Genomic DNA, 24,626 nt, shown 5'->3' with positions numbered 1-24,626 from the left:
CGTCATTACCCTTCTCATCGAACTCGTCAGATATCAAGAAGACTTCGACGAGCGAATTGAGTTTCTCGTCGGATCTTCGCAGTGGGTCGCAATTCAGATCCGGTGGTAGATTCTGTCGACGCTAGGTGCCGCTCGTATTTACCGGCTTAGAATCATCAGATGTGAAATGAATAGGTTAGTAATGTAATTTTTTAATAGTTTATTGTGAATAAAATTATTTCCTTACATTATAAGTTAGATTAGTTTTCGTTATCGTGTTGTTTTGTCGTAATTGTAAGGAACGTTGTTGTACAAATTCAGCACTATGTCTTGTTTTGTCGTGCGCAGATATTATAACTTATGTTGCAAGCCAGATTTTGTTTCTTTTTACTTGTGTTTTTTATGTATCTTTTTAGCTTGTGATGTGTATTGTGAGCCTAATAAAAAAAAAGAATACACAATTTGGGGATTGGAAAGGTAGATACGAAATGAGTATATTGTGAGTCGGAGTTGCTGTAGCCCACGCGCCGAACGACGAGGAGTTCTACTCGAGGATTCAGAAAATAAATGAACCAGTAAAACATTTTATACAGCTTTAATAAGTCACAAACATTAATTAACTAATACTATTATTATTCAACAGCGGCTCTGTGTCCTCCGCGTCCGATCTATCCGGTTCACAGGGCGCTGTAAATAAAAAATATAAAAAAAACTAAAATAAAATATCGGAACACAGATAATATCAATCATGCAATAACTTCAAAGTGGAAAACCGAAATATTTTGTTACATATGTTTGATTCAAACACGCCCCAACAAAAATGCCCAGTTCTATGCTAACAAAATACTAGTTTAGGTTAGTACATCATACTTTCTCTCATAATTAATTAGGTAGTGGTAGTTCGGATGCATTATAGTTTAAAAACACAAACACACATACACACTTACACTGAGGGATTTAGTAAAAGCAAATGTATACAGCAGGAGATAAAGAGAGACGTGCACAGGAACACAACCTACGTAGTGCGGAAGCTGCGGCAAGCATCCCGCGCCGGGGCTACACTACGCACAGCCCGCGGCGCCACTCGCCGCTCGTTTACCGTAAATAAAACAAGTCGATTACAATTAACATTTTATATTTCACATAGAAAATACAACGTCACAACATTATCATTTTTAAATACAAATTTACACAGGCATTTGCGTCCAGCACAATCAATACATCAACGTTACATTTATATACAAAACTCTTAATTCTCTACGCCGTTTTTTTTTCTCCCTTCTAATCAACACCAATCGTATTACTTAAAAACAATATGTGACACGCTACTATTTAAAACGGGAAACTATTTCATTGACTACATTATTGAGTTGACATTGACATTGACATTCGAACTGGGATGTGAAACTCACACTTGCACGGGGACTCTCGGCTATGAAATAAGTAAATATATATATATGCAGAAGAGAAAGTGTTTAGCTAACATATATCGTCTTCTCGCATTAAAACTGTATAATCTCAAAACTTAGTAATTTTACAGGAGAGTGTTTTAAAGGTTATTAACATGTGATATTTTTAATATTAATCATCTTTGCAACATTTATTTTTTATTTTTTACCAGTTACATTATATGTCTTTTAAAGTGAGATAATATTATGTATTAATTTTGTTAATAGTAGTCAAAACATAGTCAAAAATAAATAAATAAATAAAAACTAGAACTAAACAACGCTCTTTTGACAGAATTTATGAGAAAAATACTGGTGATACCAAATGATGCCGCATATTAACTCAATTTCGATAATTTTTGGAAATTGTACACTTTTAATGCGAAAAGGCGATATATTTAATGTTTTATAGCATCCAACACCGAGAAAGTTGAAATATAGAAGCAGAAGAAGTGTTAGTGTTCTAATATTTGTTTATGAATCGTTCCTAAGTCTTAACGAGCAATAGGTTCATTGTTATTTTAAGGAGGAGCGCGTCACCAGACATTCGACCGGTCGCCACTTGCGAGAATATTTCTAATTGATTGAATAGTCATAACATTTTTAAACAGGACTATGGACATATTCCGAACTGAGTCGTTGGAAAATGTGGTGTAACTGCATGTGTTATTTGGTACAGTCCGCGCGCGAGCTGCGATGAATCTGTGGCTGAGGAGGCCATCACTTCATACCCCGCACTCTCCTAGCACTAGTGTCGACCTCAACGTGAGAGTGCGCTTACCGCTAGTCGGTAAGCGCACTCTCACGTTTTATTAATTTTGCGATAGCAGTGTTATTCACATGTGTTTTCTATACTAATATTATAAAGAAGAAAGATTTATTTGTTTGTTTGTATTGAATAGGCTCCGAAACTACTGAACCGATTTGAAAAATTCTTTCACTGTTTGGAAGCTTAACTATTCCCGAGTGACATAGGTTATAATCTTTTTTGAAAAAATTTGGGATCCTTACTAAAACTCTAATAATGTAACCCAAGGTGTAAAAAAATTAACTAAAACATTCTTTACATCGCGTGCCTTGCGAAAACTATTGATGATAGATTCTGTATGTACAATAATGTACTACGACTTTGTAGAACACTATTATTTACAAATAGTGTCGCGACAGCATATTATTATGTCTAACTATTATAGTTATGTCGCAATAAATGTTCCTTTATTTAAAAAAATAAAACAACGTCAAATATCGTTGAAATTTTTGTTAAAGACCCGAGCGGAGCCGGAGCGGGCCGCTAGTCCATTATAAATAGTATTTACACTTATAAGTCTTTTTGTTTGCATATTTAATTTGATGAAAAAGGAATGGCGAGCACGAGCATAATAAACATGTCTTAGCATTAGAGGAACATTACTGGCAAAAGGATGGCTTAATGGAGGATGTTGTCGAATCATTTATTATTGAAGTACGTGAGGAGAGTGTCGATACCACATCAAATCCTTCAAGTACTGATTAATCTGATTGCCACAGTGATTAACGTTCATTTTGTTCAATAAGTATCAGTTCATTAAATTAAATTCATACGTGATCTATTGTTTTTATTTTATTTGAAGTACATAATACCCCCATAGAACTATTTTATAATTTACACTCGCACGGAGGTTTGAGATGTGTTAGTATCGATAGCTCAATATCGACTGATTACAACACTAGCTCATTACGTCAACATTCTTCGGAGGTCGCGCGCGGACTGTGTGTTTCTTCCGTATACTATATGTTTTACTATTTAGCACTCACTAAGCGGGAGCTACTGGCGCCACTTACTGTTGACTCCCTATGTATACCTCACACACATCTACAAACAATCGAGTGATTTAAAGAAGACCCAACCACCAGTTAACGCTATCCTGCGACGGAGAACAAACCATAGTTGCTTTTGATTCGAGTTTCTAACATTAGGGGACGATGCAATTGCAATCGGGGCATTTTTTGTTGAATCGATCGGGGGGTCGGGCAGGGGCCCAAGGACCACAGGGCGGTTCGAAACAAGACTTAACTATTCGTTTTGTGCTGACCGTATAACGTAATCTAAAATATTTCAACAAAGCATTTGTTACATTTCAAAGATCAAGAGTATCTTGAGGTTTAGAAGTTAGTTAGACGCGACGTCTCCATTCAACAACACGCGTCACGTAAAGTTATTCTGGAGACGTCTTCTTGACCAAGTCAAAGACTCCGTGCCTCGCTGTCAATAGTCGAGAACACGCTTTTGATGGCCGCAAGAGTATAATGGGACCTCAAGTTATTAAAATACATCCTTTAAGTGAATAAAAACATACACCTCGTACACTAAAGACTTCATCCATAAACTGTTATATTTATGTATATTGAAGTAGCGATAGAGATGGACATTGTCGAGAATGATTTTTGTTTTATCTAAAACTCCCAATAAAACCGCGGCCAGACTCACGAAGTTTATCGAACCTTTGAGAACTTTGAAAGTTCTTATGGAAAACCATACATCGTTATTTCCAAGAGAATCAAAGACGCATTAAGCTGAAGTTGTGCTTAGTGACATCGACTAGTTTGAACAGAATAAGAGTGTAGTGAAGAGATTATTTAAATTGGTAATAAAAACGTGAATGTACGGGATGTAGCGCTATGCGCGCGCGCCGTGACGTCATTAGTAGCTGTAATGCTTTCTCTGTCTAACAATCATCTAAACAGTTGTAACATTCCTCGTCTTCATATAGAAGGCAGCTAAATATAATTTGTTTAAAAGCCTATTGACATTGCCAATGTAGTAGACCAGGGACAACCTACCTTTACTGATTATTTTATTACCAATATTTCCTCGTTAATAACAACATTCATATTCTTTGGCTGCGTGTGCTCGAAATAAATAATATAATTAATATGATACAATTTCCATTATGTACACCCGCGGCTGCTACATCATTTAACCTAATATTTGCCGTCGGGTTGTTGTTACCGGGGACGTTTAGTACGTGAGCGACAGAGACGGAAGTGTTACTGAGCGACTTTGAACCTTTTTAGAGTATTTTGTTGGTCACGGAGATGCAATACAATACGCTCAAAAGGTTCGCGGGCACACGGGAGGGGGTTAGTTGGCTGGCTGTCGTCTCGCGTGCTTGGCGGCGTGGCGTCGCGTACCGTTTCTGTCGGGCGCGGCCTTGCTGTGCGCGGGCGCGGAGGCGGAGGCGGGGGCGGGCGCGGCGCGCGGGATGCGGAACAGCTGGATGTCGAGGTGGTCGCAGATCTCGCGGCAGACCTGTCCGCAGTAGCGCACCAGCTCCCCGCACACCCACACCTGCGGACGAAACTCACTGATGAAACGAAAAAATAAGTCCATAGAGACACAAACACATAAATGTATAGGATTCAGCCGGCGAGAGAATGAGATAGAGCACATTAGACGTCCTCAGTGTTGTGTTTTTTTTTATACAGCGCCATCTATGAGATGTTTTAATACTAACGTGTGTATGAAGCCTCTTGTAGTGAATTTTAATTTAGGATATACGTGAAGTTAAAATATCACTTCACAGAGGGCGCCACCTCATACTATAAAAGGTGATTTACAATTATTTACTAATGACAAAATTTTACATATACTTAGACATTCAGGATAATTTTATTTTAATTTTTGAAGGTTTCACTTCTACCACGTGTGAATTGCACACATGTTTTCTTCTTTTTATTGCCCTTGTAGACAGATGAGCATACGGCCCACCTAATGGTGAGTGTCAAGGGCAGAGCCAAGCCGCTGCCTACCGCTCAATACTCTAAGCCTACTTCAATCTCTTGCCTCAGAGCAGGCATCGGCGTTCTCGTGATGTCTATGTCGTCGGTGGCTGTAGATTTCAATAATATAAACCAAGTTTTAGAACTCTAGAAGAGCGACATTATCATACAATTACTACCTCCCGCATCCCTTAGGCTTGCAATATCTATAGCCCTTTCTTCAACCTTGGAGTCCTCAAGGAATGTCCAGTCACTGGTGGTACCTCTTGTGAGTTGGCACGGGTAGGTACCACCGCCGTGAAGCAGTAATGCGTTAAAGGGTAGGGCAATCGTTATAACTATACTAAGACCTTAGAACTTATATCTCAAGGTGGGGGCGCATTTACGTTGTAGATTGCTATGGGCTCCAGTGACCACTTAACACCAGGTGGGCTGTGAGCTCGTCCACCCATCTAAGCAATAAAAAAAATTCGATTATCTCCAGAGAAGCAGTCGGCAGTGCGTAGGAGAGGCGACAGGTACCGTGCAGAGCCAGAGCACCCAGTACTCCGGCAGCGCGTTGTTGAAGTACTGGTTAAGGAACAGCATCGCCGGCCCGAGCAGCGACCAGTCGTAGTACTCCATCTCGCTTTTAGTCATGTGAGCCACCTGCAAGCCAACACAAAAACGCGTTCTAACTCATTTCATACAGGAAGTTTCGATATTTCAAACACTTATCATTTCCAGAGCTCACGACTTCTATCACAAAATTATTGGCAACAAATCTATTTCTTCCTCGAAGGTTATACCAGCTCTCGACACTGATGTCTTAATGGGAGGTCTGTGTTCAGGATTGGGCAGCTTTCCTTAGATATGAACCACTGCTAGAACACTATGTATTCAGAGTTGAAAACCCAGCACGGTGTCTATGGCCCTTGGCCCTCAGACACAGCCGACTGATTTCTCGCCGGATCTTCTCAGTGGGTCGCGTTTCCGATCCGGCGGTAGATTCTGCGAAACACGGCTCTTGCTAGGGTTCGTGTTAGCAACGTCGTCTGGTTTGAGCCCCGTGAGCTCACTTACTAGTTAAGGTTACGCTGAAATAGCTTCTCAAGGCTCTCAGTTTAGGTAGGAAACAAAAAAAAAAGACCCTTGGTCTTATTGGCGTTGCCAATATCCGTGATAAGGCCAATCATTAAACGGTCACTGGGCTCGTATAAGAAAGTCCGTTTCTTTAAACCAGTTATCCACATCGCCTGCACTAAGTCCCGTATACCCACCACCAGTTTGTTCGTGACCTTCGCCGTGACCATGCCGAACGCTAAGATGTAGAGCGCCGGGTGGTTCTCGTACACGTGCGACTCGCTCTTCTGGAAGATGATAAACGCCGGCACCACGACCAGCGAGAACGGTATCACCGGAGACAGGATGCTCGTGCCCTGGGTGGGAGACTAAGTATGTACCTTGGTCTTGACGGATCTTGAACTTTGGTAAATCATGCAAATTATCACATTTACATAAAATATTTTAGTTTTTTTTCTCAGGAAAATATATAATTTTTACTGGCTCAAATTAGGGATCTGTAGTCCACCATGTCAAGGTATAATAACTGTCGCAAATAATTATAAAAACTTTAAATCGTGCTATTCTTTAATAACGTCTTTTCTATTCTTGAGATTAGAAGAGTCTGAATAGGGTACTGAGCCGGGCACCACAAGTCACTATTGAGTTCCAAATACTCAGTTTACAAAAATACTACAGAAAGGCATTTTCTTTTTAAATATCAATCATAATTGAAGACACGAGTGGATGAAGGAGTTAAGTACCATTTTGAAGATTTTTGAGTTTTTACATTGAATGAAGATGTTATGGGCCTATAAACAATATTAGACCTTAAACTCCGGATTTAAAGGCTATTTTTAGAAATTGCATGTGGCGAGGGAGTTAGGTACGAAGAAAAAGTACAAGTAACCAAGTTTGTTGCTCGTTTAATCAAAATTAACAAATTGTATCATATTCCCTTCATCCACTCGTGTCTTCAATTTATAAGTGCATCATTATACAAAATATAAAACTAACAAAGTTACATACTACATATATCTATACAGTAGCGTCATGCAGATAACATGCAAGCCGGCTGTGAGTAGTAACATTCGCAACTAGGACAATGCAGTTACACGAAACTATGAGAGCACAACACAACACTACAGAAGTACCACCCAACTGTGAAACAATTTTACGTAGCCTCCCTGAAATATGCTTAAAAAGCGACTCGACATTGTCTGGAATGCCAAGAGGTAGTCTTCAAGAAGTAGGAAGGGTAATATTAGATCGTTAGCGTCTGTTCAAAGATACAGCCTTAGAACCCTTCTGACACATATTCAAGGACACACTGGTCTTCAACCCAAATTTAGGCAATGTCTTAGGAATGAAGAGGTTCACTTTGAGGGTGATTTTGGCTAGCCTAGGTAATTGTTACAAGAGTTCCAAATACAAGATTTTGTTTTAGCTCCATAGAGATGCGTGATGCGACGCGAGCTGTGTTACGTCAGTAATGCCAAGTTATCCTGGTGATTTTAAAACTATTGTATTTAACCATGGCAAATGACAGTTGCCGGGCGAAGACTTTGACTCGCTGAGAATTCAATTAAACTATGGGCTGATGATCGAGAAAAAACATTTTCAGATACTGTACGTGGCCAGTAGTAATGTCAAAGCGGTTTTACTTCAATCCCGATGTCTATAAAACATGACCAGTTTTTAATTACCAAAAATAAATTAACACACAATGTTGCAAAGATGGATTCGGATTCTTCTATGAACAAACTTAGAAGCGTCTTAGGTTTAGTGGCCAAGACGTGTCTGCTGTTTCCTTGCTGTCAAATGCAAAGAAAAGTACCTAACTATCTGATGGTCAGTAACCGTCGTCGGTGGCCATCATCAGTGTCAGGGACAGAGTAAAGCTGTTACCGGTCACTGCATTTGCATAGCGTTCCGGAACCACGTGCAATGGTTTTCAAAACAAATAACCAGTAAGCTTTGTACAATTAACTGTTTTTAGCCGACTTCAAAAGACCTAATGCTCAATGCCTAATACTTAAATAGCTATTTTTTTAAATTATTTTGTTAGCTCAGATATCAGTCACTTATGAACCGATTAGGCAAAATCTGATAGTATTTTATTTCAAAGAGTAGATTGGTAGGGCGGAAATTTCATAAAAATGGTTTAGAATTTTAATGTTTAAATCAAAGTGACTGCAAAAAAATATGTCAGTCCAGTAATGGACATAACGAATTTTGCTTTTTAAAGAGTGTACAATGTTGTGTACTACGATTGAAGTCGGTTTTTATTTTGGGTTCGTAAGCATATATATATTTATATGGATGATTTAATCATCAGCGCCAATTTCCTTTTGTATTATTTTGGTAATTAAAAATCGTGGTGTCCATTATTAAGATCATGCATAATTCGGTTTTGTTAGACTAGTCGTCAGCATTTACAGCATTCGTTGTAATATCAAATAATTTTGTTAGTCATACTAAAATCGTTAATTAAAAAAAAAGTTTATTTATTTATTTATTAATAATAACCAAATTAAAACCGCCAGGATAATAATATAAACGTGCAGCAGTTAAAAATAAACAAATAAAAACGTTAAGTGGTTATCAGAACGGCACAATGCTGTATAAACATTATTCTTGGTTCCTTACTGCGACGGTCGACCCGTTTTTCCCGACTCCACCTTTGACTATAACGTTTATGTACGCAGCCACGAGATACAGCGTGAACAGTACGACAACATAGTTCGATATCAGATTAACACTGATCTTAATCGTCGGCAACTGTAGTGTTACGTGTGATGAACGTTTGGTTTCATGCGGTTACGATCCAACGGCGAGGTACGGCGGCAGTAGGAAAAGAAAACATAATCATGCCATTAATTAATATTATTTCTAACAAAAACAAAATGGGTAGGCGTGATGTCTTCACTCATGTTAGTCGGTGACGATGATTGAGATGGCTGTGTCGTATGATACTGAACCAATGAACATAATCCCTTTTAAAATAAAATCTATAGTAATAGTTTGTGTTCCCGTAATGAGCCGAAACCGTTTCCAAAATGCATCGATATCTAATAGCGTTATATACACAACGATGACCTAACATGCGGCGTCAGGAACAGGACTATTCACCGGTAGCTTTTTACGATTCAGTCACACACCAATATGTATTTAATAATTCACCTTTACAATTGTAGTGACACACGGACGATAAAGTCACATTAAGTGGTCCACTTACAAATCTCACGAGTTACAGCTGTGTTTCAGGAGTTTAATCTCGTTTGTTTAACACAAAAACTAGAGAAAATGGCCCTTATAATTCAATTTAAAAAAAATCGAATTAGTTTTAAGCTGTATGTGTGTATTGTATAAGTGTTATATCGTCTTCTCGCATTAAAACTGTATAATCTTAAAACTTACTAATTTTAAAGGAGAGTGTTTTAAAAGTTTAACATGTGATATTTTAATTATTATTAATCATCTTTGCAACATTAATTTTTTACCAGTTACATTGTCTGTCTTTAAAAGTAGGATAAAATTATGAATTCATTTTGTTAATATTAGTCAAAATATAGGTAAACTAAAAAAAAAAAAAACTAATCTACGCTCTATTGACAGTATTTATAAGAAAAATACTGGTGATACCAAATAATTCCACATATTAACTTAATTTCGAATATTTTAGAAAATTGTACACTTTTAATGCGAAAAGACGATATGTATTTAACAATCGTCAACCTTTGCACAGTTGTTTTGCGTATTTTACGGAAGATTTTTCGCATTAGTACCATTGCCTGAAGTCTGGGATTGCTCAGTACGCACACAACAAGAGCGATACTGTTTTACATTCACGCTCTTAATTTTTCACAGCAATTTTATTATATTAACATGACACAAATGTAATACGGGGAAGAATATGTGATTCGTTAAATTACCCAACTTTACAGACTTGAGTAGTTCAATTCAGATGTTTGAAATATGCCACAATTGCAAATGTGTTATGTTATTTTTCTCATAGAAATGAAGGATGTTAGATTGAACTTTATTCTTCGAGAGGCTGATATATGTAATTGTTTCAAAGAATCTCTGATAAATGACTGAATCGCAAAAGCACCATTATTTCCACTGATCGGGTGCACATACAAAGTAAACACACTGTCTGGGCAGCCCCATCTTACTGCTACGGAGGATCCGTTTTTTCCGCAACCCCTAACTCTGAACGTTGAGACGAAATTCGTTATAAGGAATATATGGACCGCATGAGTCACGGAGCAGAGTTGCAGACACCAGGGCACGTTCGTGTACCGGATCTGTTATTACCATACTTTGTGAGTTTTATATCTACAGTGACTAATTGTTACGATTGCGATCGATCAATGGCTGAGTAGCTCTGGGTTTGTTTCGTTAGTAAAATTTCAAAAAACAATCCGTATGTACATGTCTTACAGTTGCCAATTAACTTCCTAAGATTTAGATAACAAACTCATCTGCTGGTCTTGGTTAGGAACATAACTTTTTAAAATCTAACTGGTCTTCTGAACACAACAAAACTTTACACATATGAGTGAAGACCCACATCTACAGAATACAATATAAGACGCATCAGATACGTATCAATAAAAATAATCACGATACTCTAACACATTACTGTAACAATCCTACCCTAAATTACGGATAACTTAACGTTTACAAATAGACCATGCTCAAAGAGAAATAAAAATTAAAACGAAATCAGTGAGCATAATCTAATTAATAAACAACGAATTTACATGCTATTAAAAAAACCCACATGAGAATAAGCGATGGAACCAGCGGAATGTTTTAGTTTGAACAGACAGTTCGTAAGCAACGGAACAGTTGGCGGAGCCATCGCAGCCGACACGTACTAAGGCGGAAATCAAATAAATGCGACACGTGTGGAAAGACTAAACTAATGGCGATAGAAATTAACGAATTGTTAAAAAAAACCGATGATTTTACAATACGTTAAGAAATGAAAACCCAATCTAAAGCCAAAATTTCAAGAGCGGTTCAGGAAACGCAGCAACCCCGCGACTTTAACATAACCGAATGTAATATAACAGATATATAGGAGTCATTGCTTTATCCTATCTCCTAGTTTTTAAGTTATGGAATGGCTACTTCAATTAAATCAATTTAATTGGCAGGACATTTGTAAGTCCACAATTTCCCGAACCGCTATTCCAGTACCAGGCTGACATGAAGGTATTGGATGTCTCACAGCGACGGTGGAGCCGTTTTTCCCGACGCCGCCGCTGACGATAGCGGCAGCCAGCGTCCCTATGGTGAGGAAGGCTCCAACGATAGCGGCCAGAGCCACCGAGTAGCGGATTTCGAGTCCACCACCGACCTAAAGGCGTTTTTGGTTACGGTCTCTTTTAACTAATTACAGTTTCGTAACCAGCGTTTGATTCGGACTGACGTCACAAAAGCTGATTGTAATAATACAAAGCGTTGTGGCCTGGCTTTGTGGGTCGCAGCTGGTACTCTCACGACAGTTACTTGTGAAGCATTCATGTGGGTATTTTTAAGTATATTTAAATGATAATCAAATTTTATTTTTGAACATTAAAATCTTCAATTTATCAATATTTGACATAGACTTAACTAAACATCTTCGATCTAATGTCACAGATCTTGGAATACAATATCGTCGTTGTCAAACCAAAATCTGCTATGTGCACTTTTTGAGATTTTTACTTTTTGACCTTTTCGTATAGTTCACAGCCCTATCTACCGTATAAAAAAACTGTTATGTGTCTATAGCTTTCATTTGATATAGTTCTTAAAAATCCACCTTCATATAAAATTTTATACGAAAATGTTTTTACTCATTAATTCAAAATTGAGTTTTTGTACATAGCAGATTTTGGTTTGACAACGCCGATATGCAGTTCAGTCAATAAGCATGATACCGTGAATTTAGATCGAAGGAAAAACAAAACATGATGAATCTAAAGAGAACATTACCTGAGTGGACCAGAAGTCGGGTCCGAGGACAGCGGATATCAGATGTATGCCGATAATCGAGAACTGTGCCTCGGTCACGTCTATCCGACCCATCTTCAACGTCCCCGTTACGTAGGCTTGCCAGTGTGCGCAGTAGAACAGAGTCATCGCACAGAAACACTGAAACGATACGCCAAAATATGCTGAGCTTGTACTACACATACGTAAAGATATATTAGTATTTTACACTTGAGGCTTAGCGAGGTAGGGGCCCGCCAAATCTGGAACTGACGTTGCGACGTCTCTGGATTTTGGTCTTTTTTTTAGTTAGGAGGAAATCACCGGACTTCCGCCTTCCACTGAGGATGGCGGGCGAGGCATGTCGGAGTCGAACCGACTAAAACCTGTCCGCTCAACAACCCACGTCCGAACCTCGCATGAGACAGAACTCATGAAAAGGCAAAGAGGGAGAGTGAATAGCTTTGTGTAGAGGACCTTGGTAACCAATTAATTATATTAATAATCCATTCGCTGTGTGTTGTTTGGCTTAGAATAGGACCACCTCATATCTCTTCCGGTGGGTATTGTAAAAGTCGACTAGTCGGCGTTCCCTGGAGATTGTACAACAGCTTTCGCTAAGTATAGTACAAGCGTACTGCTTCCGTCGATTGCCATTGACAGGTTGTAGGGCGTATCTTATGCCCGCACGGGTAGGTACCATTAGCCAATTTCCGTTGCCAAGTAGACATGCAATCCAGTACAAGGGGTGGGACCGTTATACAATGCCATTGAGACTAGGAGCTCATGTCTAGAGGCGGGTCGCGGCATTCACGTCGTAATATATTCTTCACTAACCGCTTAGCTCCAGGTGGGTCGTAAACATCCCTCACATACAGCACACAGATGAGCTTTATTCCAGTACAGTTAAGTATAACTCAAGGGCGTTCACACTATCTCTTATATCGGTTGTTTTTCTCTACGCTAACAGACATAAATAAATACCTATTGAAACAGGTCAAACGCATGAACGTGTCATCGATTGACCCTAATAGCCTGGGTGAGGATGACGTCATCGTTATAACTAGCTTGTTGGTTTGAATATTATCTAGATATTAATATATTTTATAAGAGCTTCGTAGCTCGACAGTATACTTCGATTTCCCTGTTTATTTTTCATTACTGGAGAAAACTAGATATGAAAAATGGTCGAGAGGGTCTATATGAGTAGTCTACCAGGCCCAAGTAAACTACGGGTTCGAAGCCTGGGTACTCCTTACTACTTCAACATCATCAGAATATAGTAATAGTGTTAGCACCTTCCTATCAACTCCTCAATTCTTCTTATAAGCAGGTAAGACTGGAGAGCTCTAGTCATTAATTCATATCAACTGAAGGGCTCAAGGTAAGCGACGGTATTCGCACTGACGTATAAGGTCTGGTGACCGCTTTAGCCCAGGTGGACCGTGAGCTCGTCTGCCCTCCTTCCTTGGATATCAAGATGGCAATTGAGCAGCAACTGGCACTGATGATAAGCTGCTAAGCCTGTGAGCACCCGTAATCACACGTTACGGTTAAAGCTTCGATCGTATGATAATGAATATTTTATAATATATTAAATTAATACGCGTAACAAAAATTGTGTACCCCTTTTTATGAAAATGGGATGCGGACGGAGTGTGAAATCTGCACTTATATGATTATGTACAGAAGAAGTGCAGAAATCCTTTTTTTTATTATATACTATTTTATTTTATTATTTACATTTCGCGTTGATGAAAAAGGATCGTTTTATGTATAACTAGCGACCCGCCCTCGCTTCGCTTCGGAAACTGTAATTTATTATTGATTTCTCCACTATTTAATGGATATTATTATACACATAAACCTTCCTCTTCAATCACTCTATCTATTAAAAAAACCGCATCAAAATCCGTTGCGTAGTTTTAAAAATTTAAGCATACATAGGGATATAGGGTCAGAGAAAGCCACTTTGTTTTATACTATGTAGTGATAAAAAATAAATTAAATCAATAAAAATAAAAACATGACACACACCACCATGTATTTGGCACACAGCCGCATAAATACTCGTTTGTTTATTGTTAAAGTCTGTGTTCAAATTGAAAATAGATTAATATTGTTTGTCTTGAATATTATTTATCTATAGTGTAGCTTTAGCGAAATCTGTGATTATAAAGGAATACCTAGTCTTTGACAAGATACCCTTAATCCCTTGTTCAAACTTATAATTTTAGTTATAGTCGAATTTCGACCGCTGGGCGACCACTAGGAAATATAAATAATTGACGACCTTTTTAAAGTATCCCTATACTCTTTCCTTTTAGAAACCCGTACGGATACTATCGTGCTGGCCCGACACAAGATGTACCTACGGAGCATGGCCACCGCGTTGGTGACATTGACATCGACCTAAAGGTTTCCCGTATTTTTTATCAAGCAACTAGCTGCCCCGGCAGACTTCGTAATGCCTCAATCGATAAATAAAAGACCTAAACTCTTGTATAAAATAAACTTAAAACAAACAAAAGGAAGCCGTCCGACGGGGGACACATCAAAGGAAAAACAAAATTGTTATTTTTATTTAATCCCGAGCATTTTCATATTTATCTACCTTTTAAACCTTCTCTGGACTTCCACAAATAATTCAAGACCAAAATTAGCCAAATTGGTCCAGCCGTCCTAGAGTTTTAGCGAGACTAACGAACAGCATTTCATTTTTATATATATGTACCTAGTCAGGTCATAAATTCTGTCACATGTTTAATGTAAAATAATTGAAACAAGTTTATTCATTATGTAACCATTCATATACCAAAATGAACTTAACAAAACATAGATTCTTATGACACTAAAGTTTATTCAAAATGACCTCCGTGATTTTGAATACAGGCCTTGAATCTGCGCGGCCAGTCGTCTATCGCAGCACGAACGAGGTCCATGTCAATATCGGCGGCTGCCTTAATCAAGGATGTCTTGAGTGACTCCAAATTGAGATGAGGCTTTGAGCACGCCTTTTCCTCCAAGTGTTGCCATATCTTGTAATCTAACGGATTCAAATCTGGACTGGAGGAGGGCCAGTCTTCGTGCCGGATGAAGTCGATTTCACGCGCCGCCAGCCAGTCTTGTGTGCTCTTCGCTCTATGAGCTGGCGCCGAATCTTGTTGGAATACCCAGTGCCTGTTATTGAACATGGTATGAGAAACAGGTTCCACAAGGTTCGTCAGGACTGTATTTTGATACACAACTGCATTCGTTTTTACACCTTTCTCACAAAAATGTACCTCTGTTAAGCCCCAATAAGAAACTCCCAACCATACCATGAGCGAGGATGGAAAATGACCTCGTTGGACACGCGGAATACGGTTGCTCGCTTCTTCACTACTGTGTGCGTACACATTATCATTTTGTTTGTTGTAGCTCTCTTCTACGGTAAAAATTTTTTCATCCGAAAAAAGAATTTCCCGATATTTTTTTCCCACGTACCGCTTCAACAAAGCGCGGCATCTCTTCAGTCTCAGTTCCATTAGACGAGCATTAAAACGATGTCCTGTTTTTCTTCGATATGCCCGAAGCCCTAAGTCTTCATTTAACACCCTTTTCACCGTGGTTCTGCTTAACCCCATCTGAAGGGCCAACAGTTTCTGCTTACGTTTGGGATTTCTTTGAATTCGCGCCTTCACAGCTTTTATCACTGCTGGAGTCCTAACAGACCGAGGGCGACCACTTCTTGACCTGTCATCTACACTAGTCTTCATTGTATCGTTTGATGGTACGATAAACGAATCTTTTGGTTATATTCAAATTTTTCAGTATGTTAAAAATTTGAATTGGCGCGTAACCGCAACGATGCAACGCAATAACTGCAACACGGTCTTCTTTAAGCGTCCACTCCATATTTAAAAATGAGTAAAATTCTAAAAGTATACATTTTTATTTTCATGAACAATTCCAAATTCGAATTCAACAAACTTTTTTGTGGCCAGCATTCTAAAAGAAAAGTTTTTACTGTGTGACAATACTTATGACCTGACTAGTTATATAGAAGAAGATAGATGCGAATAAAGACTTAAACATAATAATGTCAACATGTTTATAAATAAACGATAAACAAAAACATATGATTCAACTTATGTTCGACGTACGTTTCATAGATCCGTCGAGGAATTTATATACGCACATCAAAACTTTATACAGTAACATTACGGTAGGAAAATTAAAGAGACAAGTTAATACGTTATATCCGGAATGACGTACAGGTCGCACTGATTATACTGCTTTGAGTACACGCAAATATTATTTCTCATTATCATCATCATCGTCCTGCCCTTCTCCCAGTTATTGGGGTCGGCGCAACATGTTTTCTCCTTCCATACTCTTCTATCATATACCATTTCTTCGTTCACTCCCCTCTTACCCATATCGTCTTCCACGCAATCCATCCATTTCTTCTTAGGTCTACCTCTTCCTCTATATCCTTCCACACTCATAGTTAAAATTTTCTTACCAACCTCATTTTCATTTCGTCTCATCACATGTCCATACCATCCCAAACGCGCACTTCTCAGCTTCTCTTTCACAGGTGCCACTTTCAGACTTCCTCTAACATATTCTTTTCGTCTTCTATCCATTCTCGTTACTCCACACATCCATCGCAACATTCGCATCTCTGCTGCATGCAGTCGCCTTTCATCCGCCACTTTAGTGGTCCAACAAGCTGATCCATACAAGACGGCATGCCTTATTAAGGTCTTATATATCTTCCCTTTTAGGGGAAGAGGAATGTGTGAGTCACATGTGGTGCCCTGCCGCCATTTCTCATTATGTCTTTAATAAATTCTGATAATTATGGAAAGCGACTTTATAAAATTGTGCTCAGGTAGAACTGAAAAACAGCATAATTGTGTGTTTCTTGGCTACTTACCACTTAAGAATTTTTCTTTGTATTACAGCGCGTCGGTATTTAAACAGTTATTACCTGGGTCTGAGCTCTGTTTTCTTGTAAAGAGCATGTTGTAAGATAAACGTGTTTGTATTTTATTCACATGTGGGGATTTGGATGCGAACATGCCTGGGAAGCGACCATGCGATTCGTAGGGTGCGGATAGCAGATACTCGACCACAATTGAAAAGTCAAACTCAAAGTCTGCGCGGTACTATCATGCATATGAGCTCAATTAATCACTGTATGCCAGGCGCCAATAACCTCTGTCTGATCATCAATGATGAACGAGAAACTGTCACAATTCTCTTTAGACATAACAACGAAGCAAGCAACGTCGCCGATCGGGAATAACTGGAACAGTTATGACGATGGTATGGAGACTTTTATCTTGTTTTTTTTTATTGCTTAAATGGGTGGGTGGACGAGCTCACAGCCCACCTGGTGTTAAGTGGTTACTGGAGCCCATTGACATCTACAACGTAAATGCGCCACCCACCTTGAGATATAAGTTCTAAGATCTCAGTATAGTTACAACGGCTGCCCCACCCTTCAAACCGAAACGCATTACTACTTCACGGCAGAAATAGGCAGGGCGGTGGTACCTACCCGCGCGGACTCACAAGAGGAATTGTAATATAATTGCATTGTTTGGGATCCTTGGGAATCAAAATACAATATGCTCATAGAGAGAGTTCAGCGTAAGTTTGCTCGGTACCTGTATAAGAGGTTATATGGTTATTATCCGTTTTTGTTTCCGTCGCTTTTTGTGTCAGGTATGGTTGGACTGGATACCCTAAACCAGAGGCGAAAGTTGCATCTACTCGTACATTACTGTTCTTTATTACAGAATAGAGTCAATAATCCCGTGGCACTACGGCAAATGACACTATTCGTCCCGCAAAAGTATGCGCGGGCGGGAGTGCGCCGCCACCACCACTTATTTGCGGCGTTGGCGGGGCTGAGGACCCGTAGAGCTAGGAACTGTCCAACGGCCAGGGCAATTGCGCTGTTAAACGAATTTCTGTCCGAAATCCAGGATGCTGACGTAGTTGCAGATAGTTGGGGAATACTTTATTCGAAAATAATTTTATTTTTAGCATAATATTATAATAGTACTTAATAATTTCAATAATGTTTTTGTGTTAACGAGTCAGGCGATTTGGTGAAAACTGTAAGCCTGACTTTGTATTGAATGCAATAAATAAAAAAATAAATAAGAAGTCCTACCACCAGTAATCTGTGTAAACGCTCTTGTGTTTCAAGAGCGTCAGTTTCCGTTATGATGATAAACCGCTCTCACCCGGAGCTCGTCTCGGCTATCCAGCGCTGCGCCGCGAAATACGACGACAGTAAATACTATAATACTTTTAAATTTAGGCACGTGTCGCGTTTTAAACTTCAGCCGTCCAGTGTACCTATGCCGGAAAATAAAACATATTAAGGCCTTGTCACCTTGAAAATTTTTCGTGCCAACGTCTTAATCAGGTTACCAAATATATGTAAATTGTTTTACGCATTACGGTTATTTGTGTATTGTTTTAAATATGAAATGTTTTAAGGAAAAAAATTACGGAAAAACACAGTAAACCAACATTCTTTTTTCTTATTTTTTTCTCGACGCTGGGGGCGGTAGGCGGAGTATGTCCGAGTCGAACCGACTAAAGCCCTCTGTCATTTATTCGTTACCCGGCTGCTCTTTCGCAAGACGCGCGTAGAGCAGTTGCACGTAGAACCAAGACCTCCTTCGCCGGTCCCCACGGCAGGGGATTAGAAAAACCCAAAGGGCCAGGATGCGGGAGATATCCTTATCCCGTCGACGTTCACGCCACGCTGCCTGCTTCTGCAAGACGGTGTATTCGCAGAGGTGGAATATCACCCGCCTACGAACCCTGGAACCTGTTTGTGCAACGAGGAGACGGCGCCGCTTCTCCCATGCGGAGCAGACCGCAGGCGTACGCTCCGCCGTGTCCAAGTCGCATCCACAGTGCAGGCTCTCTGCGATCGACTCAGCTGCGATCTAGGGCAAGTGCTTTTCGAAAAAACCGTGCTCGGCTAGCACCTGCATCAGTCGGCGTATTGCCTCGAGGATCCGCGGACCGGCCGAGGGATCGGGCAGCCGCATAGGCGCCGCTTTTGTATCAACCAAACTATCATACCGAAGTTTTCAAACAGTTTTTTTTTCCTACCTAAGCAGAGAGCCTTGAGAGGCTATATCAGCGTAACCTTAACTAGTAGGTGAGCTCACGGGGCTCAAATCTGACGACGTTGCTAACACAGCCGTGCCTCGCAGAATCTACCACCGGATCGGAAACGCCACCCACTGAGAAGATCCGGCGAGAAACTCAGTGGGCTGTGTCTGAGGGTTAATTTACTCGCCGAGCCCTTCGTCGCGAGCGACGGGTTCGACGAGAACGATGACCGGGTCAAATCGATAGTTAAGATGTAAGCTTCAAATTTGTTTTAAATGAATTTAAGCCGTATTATATGCATCGCACAGCAAGCTTAACTTGCAAATAGTTGAAGGCCACGTACCTTGTACCCATGGTTGAAATAATGGAGTCAATTTATTTAATAACTACAAATTGTCACGTTTTCTATCACAAGAGTCAACAATAAATTTGTATTCAAGGTTCAACGACTTGTCTTCAAATTCACCAGATTATGATAATTATAAACTAAAAAATATATTCATGCGGTGAGCAATTGTAGAGATAGCGGAATTAATTGTCTTGTGATTCTATGTTGCACGTTCTCTGATGTATCTGTGTACTTTTAATATATATTGATGTTTGGACTAAATTGGCGCTTTAAACAAGTGAATCGTGTAGCTACGTGTTGGTACGCTTAAAGTCAACAGATGCTCTCATTTGAACCCATTACGATTTGCATTGGGGTACCTCTTACACTAGTTTGGTAAGTGCACTTTATGGTGCTTCTGTTTCTTCTAAATATAATAGGTTAACCACTTTGACATGTTTAGTTATGCTTTTTTTCCCCCTAAATATTCTCTGATAGCCTAAGAGGCTTTACTAACTACGCCGAACTGAGAAGATCCGGCGAGAAATTCAGTGGGCTAAGTTACGCCATTAAACAACTTCCTGTTTTGAAGTAATCTGTATATGGAATATTTTCACGTTTTTCCACAGTATGATATAGAAACATTCTGTAGGAAGTGTTTTTCAAGGACACGCTGCAAGTATCGGGACGACTTAAGTCGCTTTGTTTGCTTCCCTTCGTTTGCCGTTAGGGGCGCTGTTCCAAGTCCATACAAATTTGAGTTAACTTTTACGTGATCGAGAACGTTAAAAACTCGCACTAAACAGACCGGTCCACATCATTATTAGTGATGTGAATAAAATTACAAAGTTTTTTGCAATTCGAGAGCACGGGCGGACTTTACGCTTTTATAACCTTGACCTGTACCTGTATTTGTACATGTATATGAACCTCTTAGTGTAAGCTTCAACAAGTTCAAAATGTCTAATTAACTTGAAAGTTTGTACACGCATCAGTGGCAACGCAATAATTTTGTTAAATAGCTTTTATATCCACCATATATGGACCAGGATGAGCATTATTATTGATAGCATGATATTCTTACTCTTAATTCCGTTTGCACGAGCATCACCGATGTAAAATTCACAGTTTTTTTTGGCAATTTATCAAACACGAAACTACTTTGCAAGCAAATTTGCCTTCAAGACAATCTAGATATTGAGATTTTAACAATGATGAAGGAAATTAAATATGCAAACGAGTCGATTTATTCTTGAAAATACGTATTATTTATAAATCAAATACGAGCAGATACTAGTGCAAGTGTCAATTTACATCTAGTAAACTTGATACAGCATACGAACCTATGTTATGAAGCTGTATATTATAATTATTTTATAATTAGAATAAAGATTTTCTAAGTTTTTTTTTATTGTAAGTGAACTTGCTCACGCTCACCATCAGTGTGAGAGTTTTTGAACGTTCTCGATAGCGTAAAAGTTAACTCAAATTTGTATGGAGTTAGAACGGTTGCTTACGTTTGCCGCTAGGGGCGCTGTTCCACTTTTACGCTATCGAGAACGTTAAAAAACTCGTACTGAGCACACTGATGTCGATTATAGTTGAAGGCTTTCGACATCGCAACGTGTATGCCGACACCACCGTGTGAATATGAGGTGGAAGACTCAACTGTACTTATATAACGGTTGCCCTACTCTTAAAATCTTCGCGAATGACTGATGCACGGAGATATAGGCGGGTTAGTGGTGCCCACTCGTGCGGGCTTTTGATACGCTCTAGCACCAGTCGATGCGGTACCGCAGGGCACTGGTACAATTCTTTAATCCTTGAACGCCTTAATCGCCTTACGAGGAGAACAAATGGGATGGTGGTATTGTAGGTACCAGACAGCCAAACTTATCTGCCACAAAACTAATTTTAATCAATTTAGTGACACAAAAAACTGTGGGTTACTTTAAAGTGCTTTCACAGATATATTCAAATAATTTTGATAATCACTACGTCAATATCTTAGTGATTAACAAACAATTTTATCAAATCAGTGTCAATTTGGCCTTGCAATACATAACTCTGTTAAGGGGCTTGGTACGTATATTTTAATGTCAAGTTTGAGAACGTCCATTCTTTAAATAATGAATTTTTAACCCTTTAATCACTCTTTTTTTTGCACAGGATGATTAGAAAGGTTACAGTCCAACTGGAGTTAAATTGTTACCGGAGTCTACACAGATGTCACAATGTGAATACAACAAGACATGAGATTACCATGAGATTTATAGAAAGCCTATTGTATAAAGCGGAAACGGGTACTTCATTTGATAGTAAAACGATTTTGTGGATCTAAAGCTAAGACAATAAATACAAATTTCTTGACACACTGTCAGTTTAAATCACTAGAGCTCAAAGTGTTGCGCACATAAACATATAGATCATGCTTGTATTGCTTGGAATCTAGCACCAAACACACAGTCACAGATAGTAAATATTAATTAACAAAATAATAGTGAAATTGGACATTAAACTAAAAAATACAAAATGATTATCATATCTCAAGCAATTTATAAATATGATCAAAATGACAGAAAACTAAAATCCGTAATATCACTATTGCAGCATCTGGCAAAATTTATATTTAAGGACTATAATTTTAGTGTCTATAATTTTAAGTACGGCCACATCTATATCTGAACAACATGGTGTACATTATTTGAAGGTATTAAATTGGCTCCGATGTATTTATTACACCTATCTACTGTGATAATTTTTAGAAGATGGCTTCTTTAAAGTACTTTAATTTATGGTCTGGGGTTGAAGACAAAGAAAAGGCATGAAAACTAAACAAATCAATTTTAGGGATATTTTGCAGAGAAAAACTAGCTCGCCATTCAGATACGGGGATACTATCATACTAAATATGCACTAAGGGTATTTTTTGCCAGACCTTCTGCATCTCTTCGTTGTTATACTATCTTTGCAGATCTCTATAAACTATAAGGGATTTTATTTAAAAACAAATAAACATACCTGAAAGAACATCCAAGTTGGATACTCTCCAAGCTTGACAGCAATACAAGCACCCAAAGCTATGAACACCGTGGATATGCTGTCACATCCATGATCAAACAATTCTCCTAAAGGAGATTGACTGCCTGTCCGTCTTGCTTGTTTACCATCAATGGCATCCAGGCTCTGATAAACAAAGACACCTAAGGCGCACAGAGCACATGCCCATCTTGGTGGGTCTTGTCTGGCATCAGGACTGTACCTAATGTTAAAAAAGAATAAATTAGTGAAATGTGTTGTGTTTTAAGCTGTGTAGTGTATTTCTAGCAAAATAATTTCATTAGTGAGGTTGAGAATTGGAGACTGTCTATTTAAGACTATGCTGTAATTAAGATCCCTTTTACTTAGCTTATTTTTTTTTTGTTTTTAAGCAACCAATTAAAATTTTATTGCTTAGTCAACAACACTAATCGATAAATCGTGTTTGGGGTTCTTTTTGTCTGAGAATAAATACAATCAACAAAATAATCTTTAACAGTAAGTACAATGTTTAGCCATTCAAGAAAAAAATGTAAATACTTTATTGTATCGTATCTGTAATACTTATTTTGAATAATCTGTTTAATTACTGATATTTATGATCTATAAACTGCAAAATTGTCTAATTACAATCCCTCATAAATAACAGAAGTGCTCATTCAGTACATTGTTCTAAAATTAGTAAAAATCGTATACTTAAATTAATGACGGCACTAAGAAATAAACCTGTAAAATAAGTAAAACATTCAAACAAAGCATGGATTCCACTGTAGAGGATCCTCCAGTAATAAATATTAAAAACAGTGTACTTTGGATAAATTTTACGTTTTTTTCTTCAACGGAAAACAAACACATAGCCCACTAATGGTCAGAGTTCACTGTTCTTGAACTACAGTCTGGGCAGAAGTACAAGCCCTGCCTACCTTTAAGTCCCTAAAAGTAAATAAGCTCTACCAACAGTATTTTCTTTAATTTGTCAGTCATATTCATCATCAAATAATTTATAGGTTTCAGAATCATCTATAACCATGAAAACTGTAAGGCATGAGACATCTCAAATAATAAATAAGAGATAGGTACTCTGTCTAGGACAAAGAGCTAAAAGGTTTCAAATATATAAAATTACTTCCTTTCCATCCAAGGATACCTTTTGAAGGTTGGGCAGATTACTAATAAATCCTGATTAAAATATTAATAATTATTAAACAAGTTTTTTTGTAGTATATATCTAAATAGTTATCTAAAAGAAAAATCAATGTTTTATCAAGATTACATTATGTTACAGATAAATAAAAAATATTACATACATTAGACTGATTTATATTCATATTAATATCTTATCTCGGTGGCGCGACTTATTCGACCAATCGAAACGAAGAATTAATTTCACAAATTTCAAATACAATGTAAACATTGTTGTGGGTATTTTTAGAATGTCTGGGAGCGTACGAAAAATGTTCATGAAACGCTGTTACCGTTATGTAGAAAGTATTTAGTGGATTTTTTTCCAAATCGAAAGTGGTCTAGTGTAATGACACAATTTTGCAATTGGTACTTACCATACTAATATAAGCGTGGTTACTATATTTACAATTAGACCTAAAATTGTGATGAGATTCGGAGCTAGCCATAAAGGCGTCTTTGATACCAGCCAACACCACCACGGCTGGAGCCATGCGTCAAGAACGCTGGCACTGGTGCAAGAGTATTTGTGTTCACTTAGTCTTTTCAACTGCGCAGCATTGAGTATTCTTTCTTTGTAGAACTGCATTTTTATAACACTGTCACGACATTACACTATAATATTGAACTAATTATTCGCCAATATTTTATTATTCGCAAAATATCTATGCACAGTTCACATCACACCACCATGTACACCATAGACAAAATTACTGCTTTACTGT

At 38.5% G+C, this 24,626-nt stretch overlaps 1 protein-coding gene across 9 annotated transcripts; it reads right to left on the bottom strand.

Moving 5' to 3' along the window:
• Positions 1–558: 558 nt before the first annotated feature.
• bbc (choline/ethanolaminephosphotransferase 1 bbc) lies at positions 559–24,626 on the bottom strand. Of its 9 annotated transcripts, none has more exons than XR_016324107.1 (9): positions 24,279–24,625; positions 22,702–22,942; positions 12,219–12,377; positions 11,470–11,598; positions 8,877–9,008; positions 6,446–6,604; positions 5,709–5,834; positions 999–4,755; positions 559–666 (listed from the first exon to the last, which is right to left on the bottom strand). XR_016324107.1 is itself a non-coding variant. In XM_089732435.1 (9 exons), exons 1-9 carry the CDS (start codon positions 24,488–24,490, stop codon positions 596–598), a joined length of 1,386 nt encoding a protein of 461 aa, XP_089588561.1. In that variant the 5' UTR covers positions 24,491–24,626; the 3' UTR covers positions 559–595. The 9 variants fall into 9 exon arrangements, 6 of the variants coding, with proteins under 6 accessions (XP_089588561.1, XP_028030955.1, XP_089588563.1 ...); XM_089732435.1 differs by lacking the exon at positions 8,877–9,008 and adding an exon at positions 10,406–10,537 and having other exon boundaries at positions 4,599–4,755; positions 24,279–24,626; XM_028175154.2 differs by having other exon boundaries at positions 4,599–4,755.

Source organism: Bombyx mandarina, chromosome 13 (assembly GCF_030267445.1).
Source record: "Bombyx mandarina strain Sakado chromosome 13, ASM3026744v2".
Taxonomy (NCBI): Eukaryota; Metazoa; Arthropoda; class Insecta; order Lepidoptera; family Bombycidae; genus Bombyx; species Bombyx mandarina.
This window is presented reverse-complemented; position numbering and strand designations above follow the sequence as displayed.